The sequence below is a fragment of the Myotis brandtii genome, unplaced genomic scaffold, assembly GCF_000412655.1.
Source record: "Myotis brandtii unplaced genomic scaffold, ASM41265v1 scaffold99, whole genome shotgun sequence".
Taxonomy (NCBI): domain Eukaryota; kingdom Metazoa; phylum Chordata; class Mammalia; order Chiroptera; family Vespertilionidae; genus Myotis; species Myotis brandtii.
Window position 1 is genome coordinate 1,453,989 of NW_005372121.1, and position 16,303 is coordinate 1,470,291.

Consider the following 16,303-nt stretch of genomic DNA (forward strand, 5'->3'; position numbering starts at 1 on the left):
GAGGATGAGGCCCAGAAATCAGGATTTTAAAAAGATTCCCAGGTGATTCTAATGTGCAGCCAAGATTGAGAATCACTGTTCTATGGTAACTTCATTCTAACCATTTCCCAAAATATTTTCTAAAGTCTATTGGGAGAAAAAAACACACACTAAAACAGCAGCAGCAGCAACTTATGGTAGATTGGGTCTTGTCAGGTTAATCAAAATATAGATAATTAAAAATATTTTTCTTAATTTTATTACCATTTTGGATGAAGGTACATCTTATAAATAAGTGTAATAGGCTCTTATTTATCTTTTTCTAAGACAGTAGAGTAGAAATCATAGCAAATTCAGAGAAATATGTGTCTATACCTTCTCAAGGAAGAGGGGTTTAGGGATAGTGAGTATTTAGGAATTTTTATTATGTACATTACTAAAACAAAACAAAATACACCTCTTTTTGTACTCACAACTCTGCTGACACCAAATACATGGAGGATTTCCCAAGACTAGTCAATTAACTAACTCTTTGAACATCAACTGGATGTCCTACAATTTAATTCTGACACTACCCAGAGATAGTGCAGAATCTCCAGGTTAAGGACTAATCTCACAAGGCTGCCCCTCACTTTAAACCAAATCTTGAGTCACAGCTTGTTACCTGTATTTGTGATCAACCAGCTATAAATTGGGGATTCCCCTACCCCATCCTGAGATTGATGACTTAATTGAACAGCTCACAAATTTAGGAAAATGCTTTACTTACTATTATCAGTTTGTGGTAAAGGACACAGTTCAGGAGCAGCCAAATGGAAGAGATGCATAGGGCAAGATAGGTGGGAAGCGGTGCAGAGCTTTCATGCCCATTTGCATGTGCAAGCTCCCAGTACATCCATGTGTTTACCAACTTGGAAGCTCTCTGAACCCTTTTGTTAATTCTTTTTTTTTAATGGAGGTCTTACTATGTAGGCATGATTGATTAAAGCATTGGCTATTGGTGATTGGACTTAATTTCTAATTCCTCTCCCCATCCCTGATATTGGGTGGTGGGGCTAAAAGTCACAATCCTCTGCCTGGCCAATATGGCTCAGTGGTTGAGTGTCAACCTATGAACCAAGAGGTCATCGGTTCCATTCCTGTTCAGAGCATATGCCCAAGATGTGGGCTCCATTCCAAGTAGGGACATGCCGGAGGCAGCCGAAAGATGTTTCTTTCTAGTCGATGTCTCTATCTCTCTATCCCTCTCCATTTCTCTCTCTCTAAAATCAATAAAACATGCTTTAAAAAAAATTAATAAAAGAATTAAGAAAAATAAAAGTTCCAACTCTCTAATAAATGCTTGGTTTCTCTGGCAAACAGTCTCTATCCTCCAATAGTCACCACATTAGGATAAACTCAGGTATGGTTGTAGGGTCTTATTGTGAATAACCAAAGATGATCTTCTCATTCCTATCATTCAAGCAATTGCAAGGCATTTAGGAGTTCTATTCACAATATCACAATGACTTACCATCTTTGCATGTTAAAGACAGTTTGATGGCAATGTACAGAATCCAGAAGCAACCACTTGTTTCCTGTTGCTTTTCTTACCTGTTCATTATTGTCCATTATATCCTACTAGAGGCCGGGTGCACAAAATTCGTGCGGGGGGGGGGGGGGTTGAGGGGGTGCCTCAGCCAGGCCTGCACCCTCTCGCAATCTGGGACCCTTCGGGGAATGTTTGACTCCCAGTTTAGGCCTGATCCTGCAGGGATTCCTGCAGGATCGGGCCTAAACCGGCAGTCAGACATTCCTCTTGCAATCCTGGACCCCTGGCTCCTAACCACTTGCCTGCCTGCCTGCCTGATCACCCCTAACCACTTGCCTGCCTGCCTCATCACCCCTAATCATTCTGCATGCCTGCCTAATTGCCCCTAACCACTTGCCTGCCTGCTTGATCACCCCTAACCACTTGCCAGTCTGCCTGATCATCCCTAACTGCTTGCCTGCCTACTTGATCACCCCTAACCACTTGCCTGCCTACCTGATAACCCCTAACCGCCTCTGCCTGCCTGCCTGCCTGATCACCCCTAACAACTCGCCTGCCTGCCTGATTGCCCCTAACTGCTTGCCTGTCTGCCTGATCACCCCTAACGTTTTCTGACTCGGCCCCCGCCACTGCAGCTTCATCCAGAATGATGTTTGGAAGCTCCTTCGGCTTTCCCATCTAATTAGCATGTTACACTTTAATTATTATTATAGATGTGCTATTTTTTCCTAGGTAGTTGTCTTTTTCTTCATTTAATTTTAGTTATGTAATTTCAGCATTTTAATCCCTGTGTTGAATTTCTTATCATATACATGTTCTTAGTAGTTTTGTGGAGTGAACATAATCTCCTCATAGGAAAACACCCATTACTACCTAAGGTCTGATCTGGAAAATCTTGAATGTTTCCCTTTATAGCTTTTCCCTTACTCTTCCTCTGAGGTCTTTGAATTTTACTTTCCTTAATTTGGGGACTTATGAGTATCATAGTTGTTATATACTTATTATCCTACACAATGGTGTTATTGTCAGCAGAAAAGGACCAGGACTGAGGCTGCCTTGCCCTCGCACAGTCATGCAGGAAATATTTCAAGATATGAGTCCAGGTGATTTAAAAAATATTTTTATTGATTTTAGAGAAGAAGGGATATGGATAGAGAGATAGAAACATCAATGAGAGAGAAACATTGATTGGCTGCCTCCTGCATACCCCTAGTAGGGATTGAGCCCTCACCTGGGCATGTACCTTGGACAGGGAATCAAACTGGTGACCTCCTGATTCATGGGTTGATGCTCAACCACTGAGCCACACTGACTGAGCAAGTCCAGGTGATTTTGAGTGCATGTTTAATAATGCTGAAGACAGTAAAACAAGGAAGTGTTTTTTGTCTTAAGATAAAAGAGGCAAGATCAGAGCTGCCTTTGCCCTTTAGAAAGAAAATCACAGAGGTAGAGGTGAGTCAGCTGGGCTGCATGGACTCAGGAAACAAGTTGCAGAGGCAAAAGGAGGGCCATTGGAGACAGGTTGGGGGGTTAGCCTGGGACAAGCTGCCACTACCTGATGCTCCCCTGCTTGCAAATCTCCTGGGAACCTTTAGAGCTTAAGAGAGAGAAAGCAAATATACACACCTGAGGAAAGAAGAATGTGAGGGCACAGGCGTGCTCCAGTGAGAATGCACTGAGGCCTTTGTCTTAAGGGTTTTTATGTTTACTGAAGGTGGGAATTGTAAGGGAGGTCTAAGGGGAGGATCTCAATAGAATATCCATCAGCTTCCCAGGTGTGCCTTTTAGTATGCCGATTCATCAAAATGAGCATATAGAGAGGAATCAGGGTCATTTTCTGGTCAGTTTCACCTTCAAAGAATGTTACCAAAAAGAGACCAAGGCAGGTTTGCCCCTGCAAGGTCTGGGATGTGTAAGCCATTTGCTCCTAAGTGTCCGTGGTTAGGGAAGATAAGACCTTGATATTTATTATCCGGCTGTAAATTGCTTGGCCATCTGTTTAGATATCAGTCTCAGTTTCCCCATTCCACTTGCCAAGAAATTTTTCTAGCTTTTTACTATCCTGCCTCATTATCATTTTCTCTCATTTATTTCCTTTATCAACCATGGGGTCACAATGATGTTGTGAGAGGTATATGTCTCATTTGTTTTTTCTAATTCCGGATTTGTCAGCTAGGCAAGTAAAGCATTTATCAGCTTCTCTACTCTTAGCCGGATGAAAACATCTAGCTATTTGAAGTCTTTCTCTAGTTGGCATAATGTCTGAGTTCATTTTTCTCTTCCCTGTTAGGAAAACAACATTGACACAAACGCCTGGTTCACCATCCTTCAACTGCCTGTAGCCTCGTATAGTACAGTGTCTGAGAAACAGCTGCTCAGTACATTTTTGTTGAATAATTCAATAAATGATGGATTCTATCCAAACCTTTTCTGTACTAGATCTCTTCTTTTTCTCTGCTTATTCTTATCCATGTGCTTCCTCCATGCCCTCCCCTCAGGTTTGCAGATTTCAGTGTCTGTCTTCTGCATGTCATAGCATTTTACAAAAGGTGCCCTTTCTTCTTATTACTGTATTGAAGCACGAGTCCTCTCTGAAGTGCTAGGGAAACCAGTGTCAGTGTGTTTACTAGTGGTATTGAGTTTTAACTTAATTTCACTGATTATTCTGTAAATTTTCATTGTCTTGTTTTTAGTTTTAAAGATTGTATCTGACCACCTTTCCAGAATGGAGTTCCTCCCCCAAGTGGTTTTTTTTAGGTTACTGATATGTGTACTGCCTTTCATAACATCTAATTGTATAGTTTTATTTCAGCATTGTATTAGTCTTCTACCTTTCAGTTTAAAAGATCCTACTATAGCTCTACTTTGTGATCTCATTCCTTTGAATTTTAAATTGCTTTTACTATAAGAACACACTAGAATTACCATAAGAATTCAAATATTTATATGTTTCTTTTTTTTGTTTTTCAATTACAGTTCATGTGCAATATTATTTTCTATTGGTCTCAGGTATACAGCATAGTGTAGAGTTTATGAAGAATTCACATATTTAAATCATGCTTTCCAGCATGTAGAAGTCAGTGTCTGTTTATTGCACAAGTAGTTAAAACATGTATTGTGGATCTGAACAAAGACCTTTCACCTTAGACCCAGATTATCTGATTATTAAAACACATTCATATCTCAAATCCTCAGTTCTCTTATAATGTCATGACCTTTAACTGGAAGAAGAGATGCAAATACCACTTGTCCTCACAAATACTTAAGCCATTAGAGTAGCATTTTAGGTTTCTTCAGGCTTTTCTACTTATTCTCAGAGGATTACCTGAATTGATGAGCATCTGACGGGTTCCATGCATTGGGCAGGAGGAGGAGAGCACACCTCTCTATTAGCCATTAACTACGTATCTATATATGGTGCTTTCCATGTACTTAGCAGTGATTCACTAAACCATCATCCAGATTTATGTTCATCTGCTGGTACCTTAAGTTTTGTCGTATATAGAATGCTATGGCTTAATTTAAAAAAAAATGTGAGTGGCGACCTTCTTTGAAAAAGGTCAAAGTCTTATACCTGTACTGTAACTTTAGAACTACAGAAGTGGTCTTCAACCTTGGCTATACATAGAGAGCTTTAAAAATTCGGATGCCTGAAAAATCTTGTTAAAGAGGGTCTGGAGGGTTTGGGCATCCCAAGTTTAAAAGCTTCTCATGTGATTTTAATGTAAAGGCCAACTTTGAGAACTTCTTGTATGGCTCAGTGCTTCTGGAATATTAGTGTGACCACAGATCACCTGGGGATCTTGTTAGGATGTAGATCCCTTCTGAGGGGTATTTAAGTCGGAGCTTAAGAGTTTTCATTCCTAACAAGCTCCCAGAGGAAGCTGATGCTGCTAGTTCATGGACCACACTGTGAGTAATAAGCGTGTAGAATGTCTATTTTCCTTTATTTTATGTTGTTTAAAATATTTTATTGATTTTTAAAAAGAGAGGAAGAGAGAGAGAATCATCGATGTGAGAGCAAAACAATGATTGGCTGCCTCCTGCATGGCCCCCCTCTTACTGGGGATCGAGCCTGATACCTCGGACATGTGCCCTGACCTGGTATCAAACCAGCAATCTGTAGGTGCATGGGATAACACCTGACCCACACCAGCCAGGGAATAGTTTTTTCTTTATTTTTCCTCATTGTTATATTCTTCCACTCTTAAAACGTTGATGCCAGTTTAAATGTCATACCGCCGCTTACAATCTTTTTCTTTTTTTATGTTGTTTGTGGGTTGTTGCTCACAAATTTTTCTAAGATCTCTTCCTTTATAATAAACCAAGACATAGAGAGGCATTCCTCTACTCTTGTGCCTTCTTTTCCACCAGGGAGGCCAACTCCCATCTCTAGTGCTTATAATTGGTGAGTGCCTAAGGCAGGAAGATAAATATAACTCTGGTCACTGGAAGCTTTCCTTCGGTGGCCCTATCTCCCAGGTCATCTGTTTAAAAACTGCCTGTATAGCTCCCCTGGGAACCCTTTTTGTCAACTACTGGGAAAAACTGATTCTAAGTGATCCAGTGAACCATCTTTCCCTGAAGCTAACCTCTGTTTAGTTGCCTGTTTTTGATAATTAGCTCTAATTTGGCCCAGCTCTCTAGAACTTTGAGAGCAATATTCCAATATTCAATATTTTGTTTTAAAACTCATAGCCTGCCCTGGCCAGTGTGGCTCAGTTGGTTGGAGCATCATTCCATATTCCGAAAAGTTGTGGGTTGGGATCCCCCTCAGGGCACATACCTGGGTTTTGGGTTCGTATGTGGGAGGAAGCCAATGGATTCTCTCTCTCTCTCCCCTCCCCTCTCTCTTCCTGGGCCCCCCTCCCTGTCCCTGCTTCCCTTCTCTCTAATATCAATGAAATCAATGGGCATATTCTTGGGCAAGGATTAAAACAAACAAACAAAAACCCACATAGTCTCTTTTGTTCCATCTAACTCGCCAAGATCTAAATCTCAGATGCTTAATTATATTGAATGGTGGTTCTCAAATGTTATTGTGTATGAGTATCACCTGGGCTATTGGTTAATGGTGATCCCTGGCTCCATATTCAGAGATTCTCATTAGATGAGGTTAAAGTAGTCCCATGCATCTGAATGTTTATCAAGTGTCCCACTAGGGTGATTCTGCTATTGGCAATCCAACCTTGGAGAAATGCTATTTTTAACCAGGATTCTCAAGCTTTAATATGTATCCAAATCTCCTAGGTATCTTGTTACAATGCAGATTCTGGTTTAGCAGTATTCTCTTATTCTTTCTCAGGTAAACCTCCCTACCTCCTCCTTTCTCTTCTTTCTTTGGTCCACTCTTCATTCTACTTTCCAGTAAGAAAATAACTCTATACCTGACACTTCTCAGTCTGGAGAGAAGAAAGTCAATAATTTGAAAGAAAATGAGGCATATGAAGGAACCTGCTTTGGCCCTGACGCCACCAACTATTTTTCTGAAGCTCCACTAACTTCCTCTATCTTTTTCCTTACCAGCTTTTCCTTCAGAGCTAATATTTTATTAATCCAATCAACAAATATTGCTTGAGTTCTTCCCATGGGCCAGGGGCAATAAATTCTTCCTCTGGAAAATTAGAAAAAGAGGCAAAACCCCAAGCAAACCAATAAGCCTAATGCATGAGTAAATCATATAGCATGCTAGGTGATAAATGCTACAGAAAAAATACATAGCAGAATAATGGGGACTTGGAGGTGCTGGGAGTAGAGGGTATTTTGCAGAATAAATAGGGTAATTAGGGTTTGCTCCACTTAATATATAACAGTGGATTTCTTACTCAATAAAAGCTTTAAAATAGATAGCAATATTCAGTACCTTCCTATGTTCTGCTTACATGGAATTTTCACACACAAAAAAACTACTTTTAAAGTAAATACTATTGTTATTATATCCTTTTTTTTTATAGATGAGGCTAGCAAAGCAGAGAATGTGGGCAACTTTCCTAAGATCACGGATGCAGGAGGTAGCAGAACCTTATCCACCCCTACAGAGAAAGCCTGGCCTTGCCCTTAACTATGGTGTTATGCTGCATTTCTAAGTGAGTTTAATGGCATTACAACTAAATTGCTGTTTCATCATGTTTCATAGGTAATACAGCACAGTGATTGTAAAAGAAAAGAATTGTTCCAGACACTTGCTAAAAATAGCAAGGAAGATTTTATTCAAGGCGATTGCAGTAGGTTAGAGAGATTGAACCCGACTCTGAATACAGCAAAGACAGCTGGGGTTTTACAGCCAATGAGCAGAGTCGGGGAGTCAATGGATGAAAAATTACTAAGAGGAATTTGATTAGATATCAAGGGTAGGGGATTCTTGTTAAACTGGCTTAACAGAATTCTTGCAAAAGACAAGCCAAGGACTTAGATGCTAAGGGTGGATGGATTCTTTATAAACTGGCTTAACAGAATTATTTGTTAAAATTGGATTCAACCGCCCTGGCTGGCTGGTATGACTCATTTGGTTGGGCGTTGTCCCATGCACTGAAGGGTTGGGGTTCGATTCCTAGTCAGGGCACCTGGCAGGGTTTCTGGCTCTATCCCTGGTGGAGAGCATGCAGGAGGCAGCCAATTGATGTTTCCCTCTCACATCCCTCCCCCTCTCTCTAAAAATCAATAAAAAACACACAACAAAACAAAAGAAACTGGACTCAACAGGACAGGGGCCAGGTTGAGACCTACTTGGAAAGAGGGCTCAGATGAGCCCGACTAAAGTTTGCTCAAGGAAGGAGTTCTTGTCATGGTCAACACAGTGTACCCTGGCACTGGCCTGCTGGATATGATATCTGGATCCCACTTAACAGCTGAATGACCCTGGGAAGGTCATTTCAGCTTTTGCTGCCTCAGTTCCCCATGCATTCTTAGCTTGTATGTTTGTTGTAATGATAGTAATATTTAGCAACATTTATTTATTGAGTGACCACCATGTATTTGTCTAGACACTCTCCTTATATTGACAGTAACTTGTACAACAACCATGTAAGATAGATATTGTTATCTTCATTTTATAGTTGAAGAAAATGAGCCTCATATAACCTATTTAAGGATTCAAAACAAACAAGTGGAAAGGACTACATTGCCCTGCTGGCTCATTCCTCACTATTTATAACAAGCTCAAGGCTTTTCAATCTTACAAAACTCTTCCTCAACCCTATGACTTACTTTAGATATGATGTAACCCACTCTTTCCCTCCAAGACATCATTTTTATAAGACTCATTGACAACTTCTGCTATAATTTTGGGAGGGTTCCTTTGAAGGAAAATAACTCAAACTTACAAGAATAAAATTAGGTAAGATGTCACAGCAGGTATCCCAGAAGCTTAAACTTGACTAACCTTTTGGCAAATCTACCCCAGCAGGCACCCCAAGATTTTAGCATGTTATCTGTGGACCACACTTTGTATAAACAATACTGTCCTAGTATACTCCTACCTTTTTTTTTTAACAAAAGTACAAAGTATGGAAAAATTAGTGTGTTTGAATGATTTCAGAGTAGAGAAAGGTTCACACTAGCAGGTTGAGTGTTAAGCACCTTTGAACAGAGATATCCAGAGTGTGGTCACGTGGCAGTCCAGGTTCCGACTGCCCAAGAACGATCCGTGATTGAGGGTGTGCTGGTCACAGGACAGTGCGGTCATTTGGGTTTTTCTCTGCATGTTGAGAGTGCCACAGAAAACAAAGAGGGGGAAAGCCGTTCACTGAATTCATGGCTGGGGGTTAGAAGATCGGAGAGAAATGTTGAGACAGAGGAGAAAGCCTGGGGGGATGAGGAGGTCAGTCAGATGGACAGTCCGAAGGCGCTGACGATGCAGTACATGGTCTTGTTCTCCCATCGCACGGTGCAGCTCCCGTCAGTAGAGCTGTCCCAGAAGCAAGAACTCGCCGTGTGTAGTCCTGCTCCGTTCTTCTGCATAATTATACAGGTCACACTGTATTTGAATGGTTTTCCCAGCTTGGTGAGTTGGCTTAAAGTTTGTTCTACGACATTTGTGGTCCACTGATTGACTTTGCTGTGCTGATAGGCGTTGCCACCGATGGCACTTTCTATAGCCTCTTTCACAATGTTGCTCACTTCGTCAACAGCAAAAGTGGTCTCTTCCGCACTCTGGTAGTCTTCCATCCCTACCTTTTGTTATTGTTGTTAAACTTCCTCCTGCTGGAATGCAATGCTTCTACAAATTGGGTTTCTCTTTACAATCTTATCCGAAAGTTAATTATTTAGAGGAGGCCCTTCATGTTGATTAGAATTATGGACATTTTAGGGGATGGATTGATTCCTGATAGTAAATGTAAAACTTGTAAACTTCAGAAATGTCTTTGATATAGTCCTTATTGTTTCTTTTCATGTTACATATTTATAGTTTCTTTCCTGAAAGCCTCACGAGATAGAAAAAGGGAATTGGGTTAAATATACTGGACCTTCTTTGAGACTCCCTATGGATGAAATGAATATCCCACCAAATTGGTCCAAGAATCAAATGAGGCATTGCAGGAGGGCCTGACAAGGGGGCTGCAGAGATTCTTGTAAATATTTCTTTTCTCCCTAATACCCCACAGCACAATTATTCCGGACTTGACTAATATAGGACTAACCTAGGTCTTGTCTTTTTCCCCTCCTGACCTCTCCCCACTTTCTCTAAGGTAGTTTTGCCCCAAGGTTATTGAAAAACTCCTGAAGAAAGAAACTATAAAGTTCTCTATGGAATTTTGCATTTTAGTTCTTATCTATTTAATATATGAAAGGACCAATGAGACCCTATTACTGTTCCCATTTGATGGAAAAAAATTAACTCATAATGATAATAGTAATATTTAAAAATTTTATTGGGGGCTTTCTACCATCAGCACTCTATACACATTATTGTATTTAATTCTCATAACAAACCTAGAATGGAGGCATGATGATCTCCTACATTTTTTCTTTTACTTTATTTTAATTGAAATATAATTGACACATAGCACTGTGTGAGTTTAAGATGCCCAACCTGTTGATTTGGTACAAATCGCCATATGTTCACCACCATAGTGTTAGCTAACTCTCTATCATGTCCCATAATGATGATTTCCTGTTTGTGGTGGGCATAATTCAGATCTAGTTTCTTACTATTTAGAAGTTTACAACCCAGTATTATTGTATATGGTCACTATTCTATACATTAAATCCCTGGAACTTATTTATCTACTAGTTCCAAATTTGTATTATTAAAACAGCATATGTTATCTCCCATTTTTATGATGAAGAAACTGAGGCTTACAAAGCTTTATCTAACTTTCCCCAAAAAGTCACACTGTGAAGAAAACAAAGATACCTACATTGGCCTGACTTGGTGTTCCGCTCTTCGCCACTCCTATAATTTTGAGACAATATTCCACAGAGCCGAACCAACTTTATTTATAATAACTGATTTCTATTACTTAATAAACTTCTGTGTGTATTAGCAGCTAGTAGTAATAGGAATGCTGTTTGCTTCATTTTAAACACTGGTACAGACACATTATAGTTGCAGGCACTTCAATCTAAAAAATTACTGAGAATACAATTTTCAGTGATTGGGTAGAAATGCTTTTAATTTTCTTCTTCTTTTGGCAGTTATACTTTTTAAATAATATTCTTTGCTGTACATTTCAGTTTCACTAATGTGATTATGTGGTCTAACATCAAAAGGGTTCATTGCTTAATGACCAAGAATCAAGCATGTCAGGATGCAGGAGTTGGAAATGGTTTTAAACAAATCAATTTCAAGCGAATTAATCTTTGAAAACAGTGCTTTAGCATTTTCCATATGAAAGTCATTTTCATTATGACTTTATAGAACCATTCAAAGTGTCTTTTTTATGTTTATTGTCTTTATGGTACCAAGAGAAGCTACATTGTGTTATAATAACATGGTTTATTTCTGTCTCTAAATTATCTACGGATGAGAGTCGATTTATATAGCTGTGTATATATGCTCAGCGTCTCTTCAATATCCCTCCAGAATCACTCATACATTGCCTTTGGTTGTGTATGTATCTCTGTGAAAATGACAGCAAGCACTGAATCAGAGTGATACACCATTTACTCTGTGATGCTTTATGGATCCTCACTACAATTGCATGTTCTTAGGCAGATTGGTGTACTTAAGATTTACAAGTCATTTGTTTGCTTCCAAGAAGTCATCTGTGACAACACGTATATTAATGATGCTAAACACATTATATTTATTTGCCTAAAACTTCAGTGATTTAAGATGCATCAGTACCTTCTTCATTAGCTTAGTCTCTTCTTTCCTCCCTTCTTTCTTTCCTCCCTTCCCTCCTTTTATTTTTCTTCCAAAAGCAATATATCTTTTGTAATTCATCGTGTAACTGAATTCACTGAAAACCTGAACTCATTTTTCTCAGAAATGCCTTTTCTTCCAGTTTTTGTCTTTGCATTTATATTGTCTCCCTGGCCCAACTTAATATGTGTCTCAAAGCAATTCCCAGGTTTCAAGCATTCTCTTCATTGGTATTATTAAACTTAGATTTTATCTTTTCCCACATCCAATCACTAAAGTTATGAGATCGAAAGCTCAGTTATAGATGTGAGATTTCTTTAAGAATACAATTTGTAAGCATTTAGTTTATTTTTAAAAAGTCTGAGAAAAAAATAATTATTGCTAGAAGAATCTAATATTTTCCACAAACTTATAAAATAATTCTCTCAATTTCCATTTTAGACACATAGACTTCTTATAATTTTTAAGTAAATATTTACAGCAGCCCTTTATTAAAATGATACTTTATAAATGCTTTCATATAGTCTTAGTTAGGTGATTTCACTCATCAGGTTCCTGGCTTTGGAACCTGAAACCATGAAGTGTCTATGTTGTGGTGTCAGATTGAGATATTTAAATTATTTTAGCATTACTTAGAGAGTTCTTCTCTGCCTCCCCAAATGACAAAATTATTGCTCATTATTTAATTCAAAGTAAAATTGTGCCACAATGGAAGAATATAGTGAGTGATAGACTACCATTGTCAGAATTCTAGAAGCCTGTATTCTATTTGTAATTTGTGTTCATAGATACTACTTTTGATTCTGGTTCTATGTAGTTCCAAGGAAGTAAATAAAGAAAAGGTAATTCATGTTACTTTACTACTTCTTCCTTAGTTGCTTCGTGGTTTCTTTTTTCTTTCCACCACAAATACAGTTTTGAGTTAGAAATGAAAATACAGAATGATGCACACCAGCACTCTGGAGTAGCTTTCAGACGTAGACTTCTGGTGCCTATGAGGAACTTTGTCACACAATTTGAATCATCAAATTTGAAGGAATTTGGCAGTTATTCAGTCCTCCATTTGCCTCCAATATAAGCCACTATTATTAAGTCATCCAACTAAGATGGGAATCTATGCTTTCTCTTAGGCTTTGAGAGAAAATGATTCAGTAATCACTTTTATATATTATGTCGGTATTTAATAACTTGAACTGTCAAAAAAGATTTTTTCATCATTAGTCTAAATTCTTTTTGTTGTCATTGAAGCCCAAGAATCAGATGAACAGCCTCGCAGAATTAATCTATGAGTGCAACATCAAAGGACACAATAATTACAATCCAGGCTGTTTTGCATTAGTCAAGCCATCCTAATTTTAAAGTCCAGAACTAGGATTCTTATTCATAATAATTAAATTTTAGTATTGAATACTCTGTTTAATATTTGTAAAGATAAAATCTACTGGATGTGCCTCTGTATAACTGTTAACTTTTCTAAAACCATATTAAGGATATTTCTTAATAATGTACAGATTGTTAACCTTTCATGTACTGTGGTTAAAATTGAGTGTCCAATCTAGACCTGTTTTCTCAGATCAATTCCTGAGCTCTCTGGTTTGGGTTTTATTTCTTCGTTTGCCTCACTTCCATCCTGGTTTTGCTCTTTCTATGCTCAGCTATAGATATTACCCCCAACTTCTGTCATCATTGTGATCACACTGTTAGCTGAACTGCTGCTAGTCCTAGAGAACCTATAGCCAATGCTCTCATGCCTCTACTATTTTTATTGCTGCTGCTGCTATACTTATGCTACCCCGTTGGTAGTTGCCAGGAGCATGAAGATGGCTGATACTGGGAAAAGAACCAGTACTAGAAATAAAGACACTCTCTAGATACTTTACTTATACATATTATCCCAAATAGGTTTCATTATCTCTTAGTGAGAAACTAATATTTGTTAGATTTTACCCTAGAAGAGATAAGGTAATAGTTCTGTTTGTCTGTTTTTAGAATTCATCCCAGAACAGTACACCTTGATTGGAGCAGTTGAGACTTCATGCAAGCAAGAGAAACCTAACTAGGAATAGCTTGGGCCGAAATGAAGAATGTATTTGCTTACATAATCAAATGATGTAAAGGAAGAGGCCTATCCGGCATCAGGAACATCAGAGATGAGACACTGAAGTGATACCAGAATTCTCTTGTGCTACCCTCTTTCCTCTCTTGACTGAGGGACCTCTCCTCTCAGAACAAGTTTCCTACACAGAACAGCTGTGGTGCTTCACAACTCATAGCTTTGCCATTCAGTGGATATTAGATTTCTTTCTTTAGCTCCATTGTGGGAAGTTCTGATTTTAGTGAGATGATTTTTTGATCATAGTAAGTAGGAGTGTGTCTTGAACTGGCATACATCTTAGAGGGAACACCATGGCTGCTCTGTTTGATGTGGGGAAAGGAGGTTGGAAAGAGAGGGAAGTCAATTAGGAGGTCATTACAGTTCAGGTGAGCGATAAACAGTGGCTGGGGATAGGATGATCAGAGTAGAGGAGGTGAGAATGGTTCAATTGGGATATATATTTAGGAGGCTAACTAACAGATTTGTAGTAAGATGTGCAGAGTTAGGGAAGAACCAAGGGTAACATCTGTTTTTTGTTTGTTTGTTTTTTGGCCTAAGCAATGAGATTGATTCTATATCATTAAATGAGAAATAAATGCTTTTGGGGACAGGGATGTGGAACAGCAATTGAAGATCAGTATGCTAATAAACTTCAAGTTGAGATTCATGTGCCAGTTAGTTATCCAATTCTGGAGCTCAAGTCAGAAGTAAGAATGGAGACAAAACTATTGGAAAAGAGTTGTGTGATTATTGTTACATGGTCATAATGTGATTCTTCTCCCAGAAAATAAAAAAAAATATATATATATATATATATAAAGACCCAGGGGCCCGTCACATCCAAAACAACCAAATGGACAACTGAACAGGCTGAGTGGGGCAACCAGACCAGCAGAGGGGGGGCAGTGAGGGGCAACCAGGCCAACAGGGGGTGGCAGCTGGGGGTGACCAGGCTGGCAGGGAGGCCAGTTAGGGGCATCCTAGCCAGCAGAGGGGGGAAGTTGGGGACAACCAGGCTGGCAGGAGGGGTAGTAAGGGGTGACCAGACTGGTGGAGGGGCAGTTAGGGGTGACCAGGACAGTGGGGGGGGGCAGTTAGGGATGATCAGGTCGGCAGGCAGAGGCAGTCAAGGGTGATCAGGCTGGCAGGGGGTCCAGTTAGGGGCGATCAGGCAGACAGGCAGGTGAAAAGTAAGGATCCAGTGGTCCTGGATTGTGAGAGTGATGTCCGACTGCAGTCAGACATCCCCCGAGGGGTCCCGGATTGGAGAGGGTACAGGCTGGGCTGAGGGGACCTCCCCACCCGTGCATGATTTTCGTGCACTGGGCCTCTAGTCTAATCAACCAAAAAAATCTTATAATTGGAATAAAGAATTTTAAGAAAATGATAGAATGGAAAATATTCATAATATTCTCCTATATACTAATATTAATTAATAATCAACTACAGAAGATATAAATCTATTCTAAATTATAAAAAAAATAAATCTAGGAATAGCCCTAAAATGCAATATGAATACATATATTCCATCAAATATTTGTAGATTTTTTTCCTAGATCCCCCAAACTGGAGAAATAACCATGTCCTTATATCTAAAACCAGAATATTATAAACATTCTATCTAATATCAGTGATAACCAATTTTTCCTTTTTGCAGAACCAGAATGAGGCAGAATTACTGGTAGGAATAGCCTTATTAAGTACAAGACCATACCCTTCTCTGCCCACCAATGATTGGACTGATGATGAACCCGTATAAAACCAGTACTGTGCTTGGTGTACCCATTGAATATTTCAGTGTGTGATTTGAATAAGTAATACAGAAATTATTCCAGTTATGTATAGGGATAAGAAACTTGGTCTTAATATGGAAGTTGAGTTGGTGTAAGGGGGATAGAATCACTTAAAAACTGAGTTTGTAGGGAGCTAGAATCACCAGTTAGCCAATAAAGTGGCTGTGCAGAGCAATTCAGGACGATGAAACTGACTGGAAGTGAGGAACAGAAATAAGATCACACTCCAAGCTACGAGAGATTTCAAAGTTGCCTTGATGCCCGACTTTCCCATTCAGACCTTATATAGATTGCCACATTTTTATTTCTTCTCCTTGGATATCAGTATTTCCTGTATTCGATGTAGACTTGGACTGTTTTCTTAGGCAGAGTCATAATTTCTGATTCAGTTAAAAATTGTTACAGAGGTGGAAAATATGTATAGAAATATGCACAGCTAAGTTATTGAACAGGAAAAATAACTTAAATCCTCAGTAAAGGGGAATGTTTAAATTCTATTCAGATAGAGGAATAGTATACAACCAAAAAAAGTGTATATTCCATGACAATTCAGTTACATATACAGGTGTTCAGGTTACAAAACTAAGCTAAAAGCAAAA

At 39.0% G+C, this 16,303-nt stretch overlaps 2 protein-coding genes across 2 annotated transcripts in view; one reads left to right on the top strand and one right to left on the bottom strand.

Annotated features, from left to right (window-relative positions):
- MEGF6 (multiple EGF-like-domains 6) overlaps window positions 1-16,303 on the top strand; it is a 611,514-nt gene that overhangs the window by 213,386 nt on the left and 381,825 nt on the right. The gene's annotated exons all lie outside the window — the stretch shown is intronic.
- On the bottom strand, window positions 9,043-9,677 carry LOC102249025 (dynein light chain Tctex-type 1). The gene has a single exon (XM_005886543.2). The coding sequence runs from the start codon at window positions 9,674-9,676 to the stop codon at window positions 9,335-9,337; it is 342 nt and encodes a 113-aa protein (XP_005886605.1). The 5' UTR covers window position 9,677; the 3' UTR covers window positions 9,043-9,334.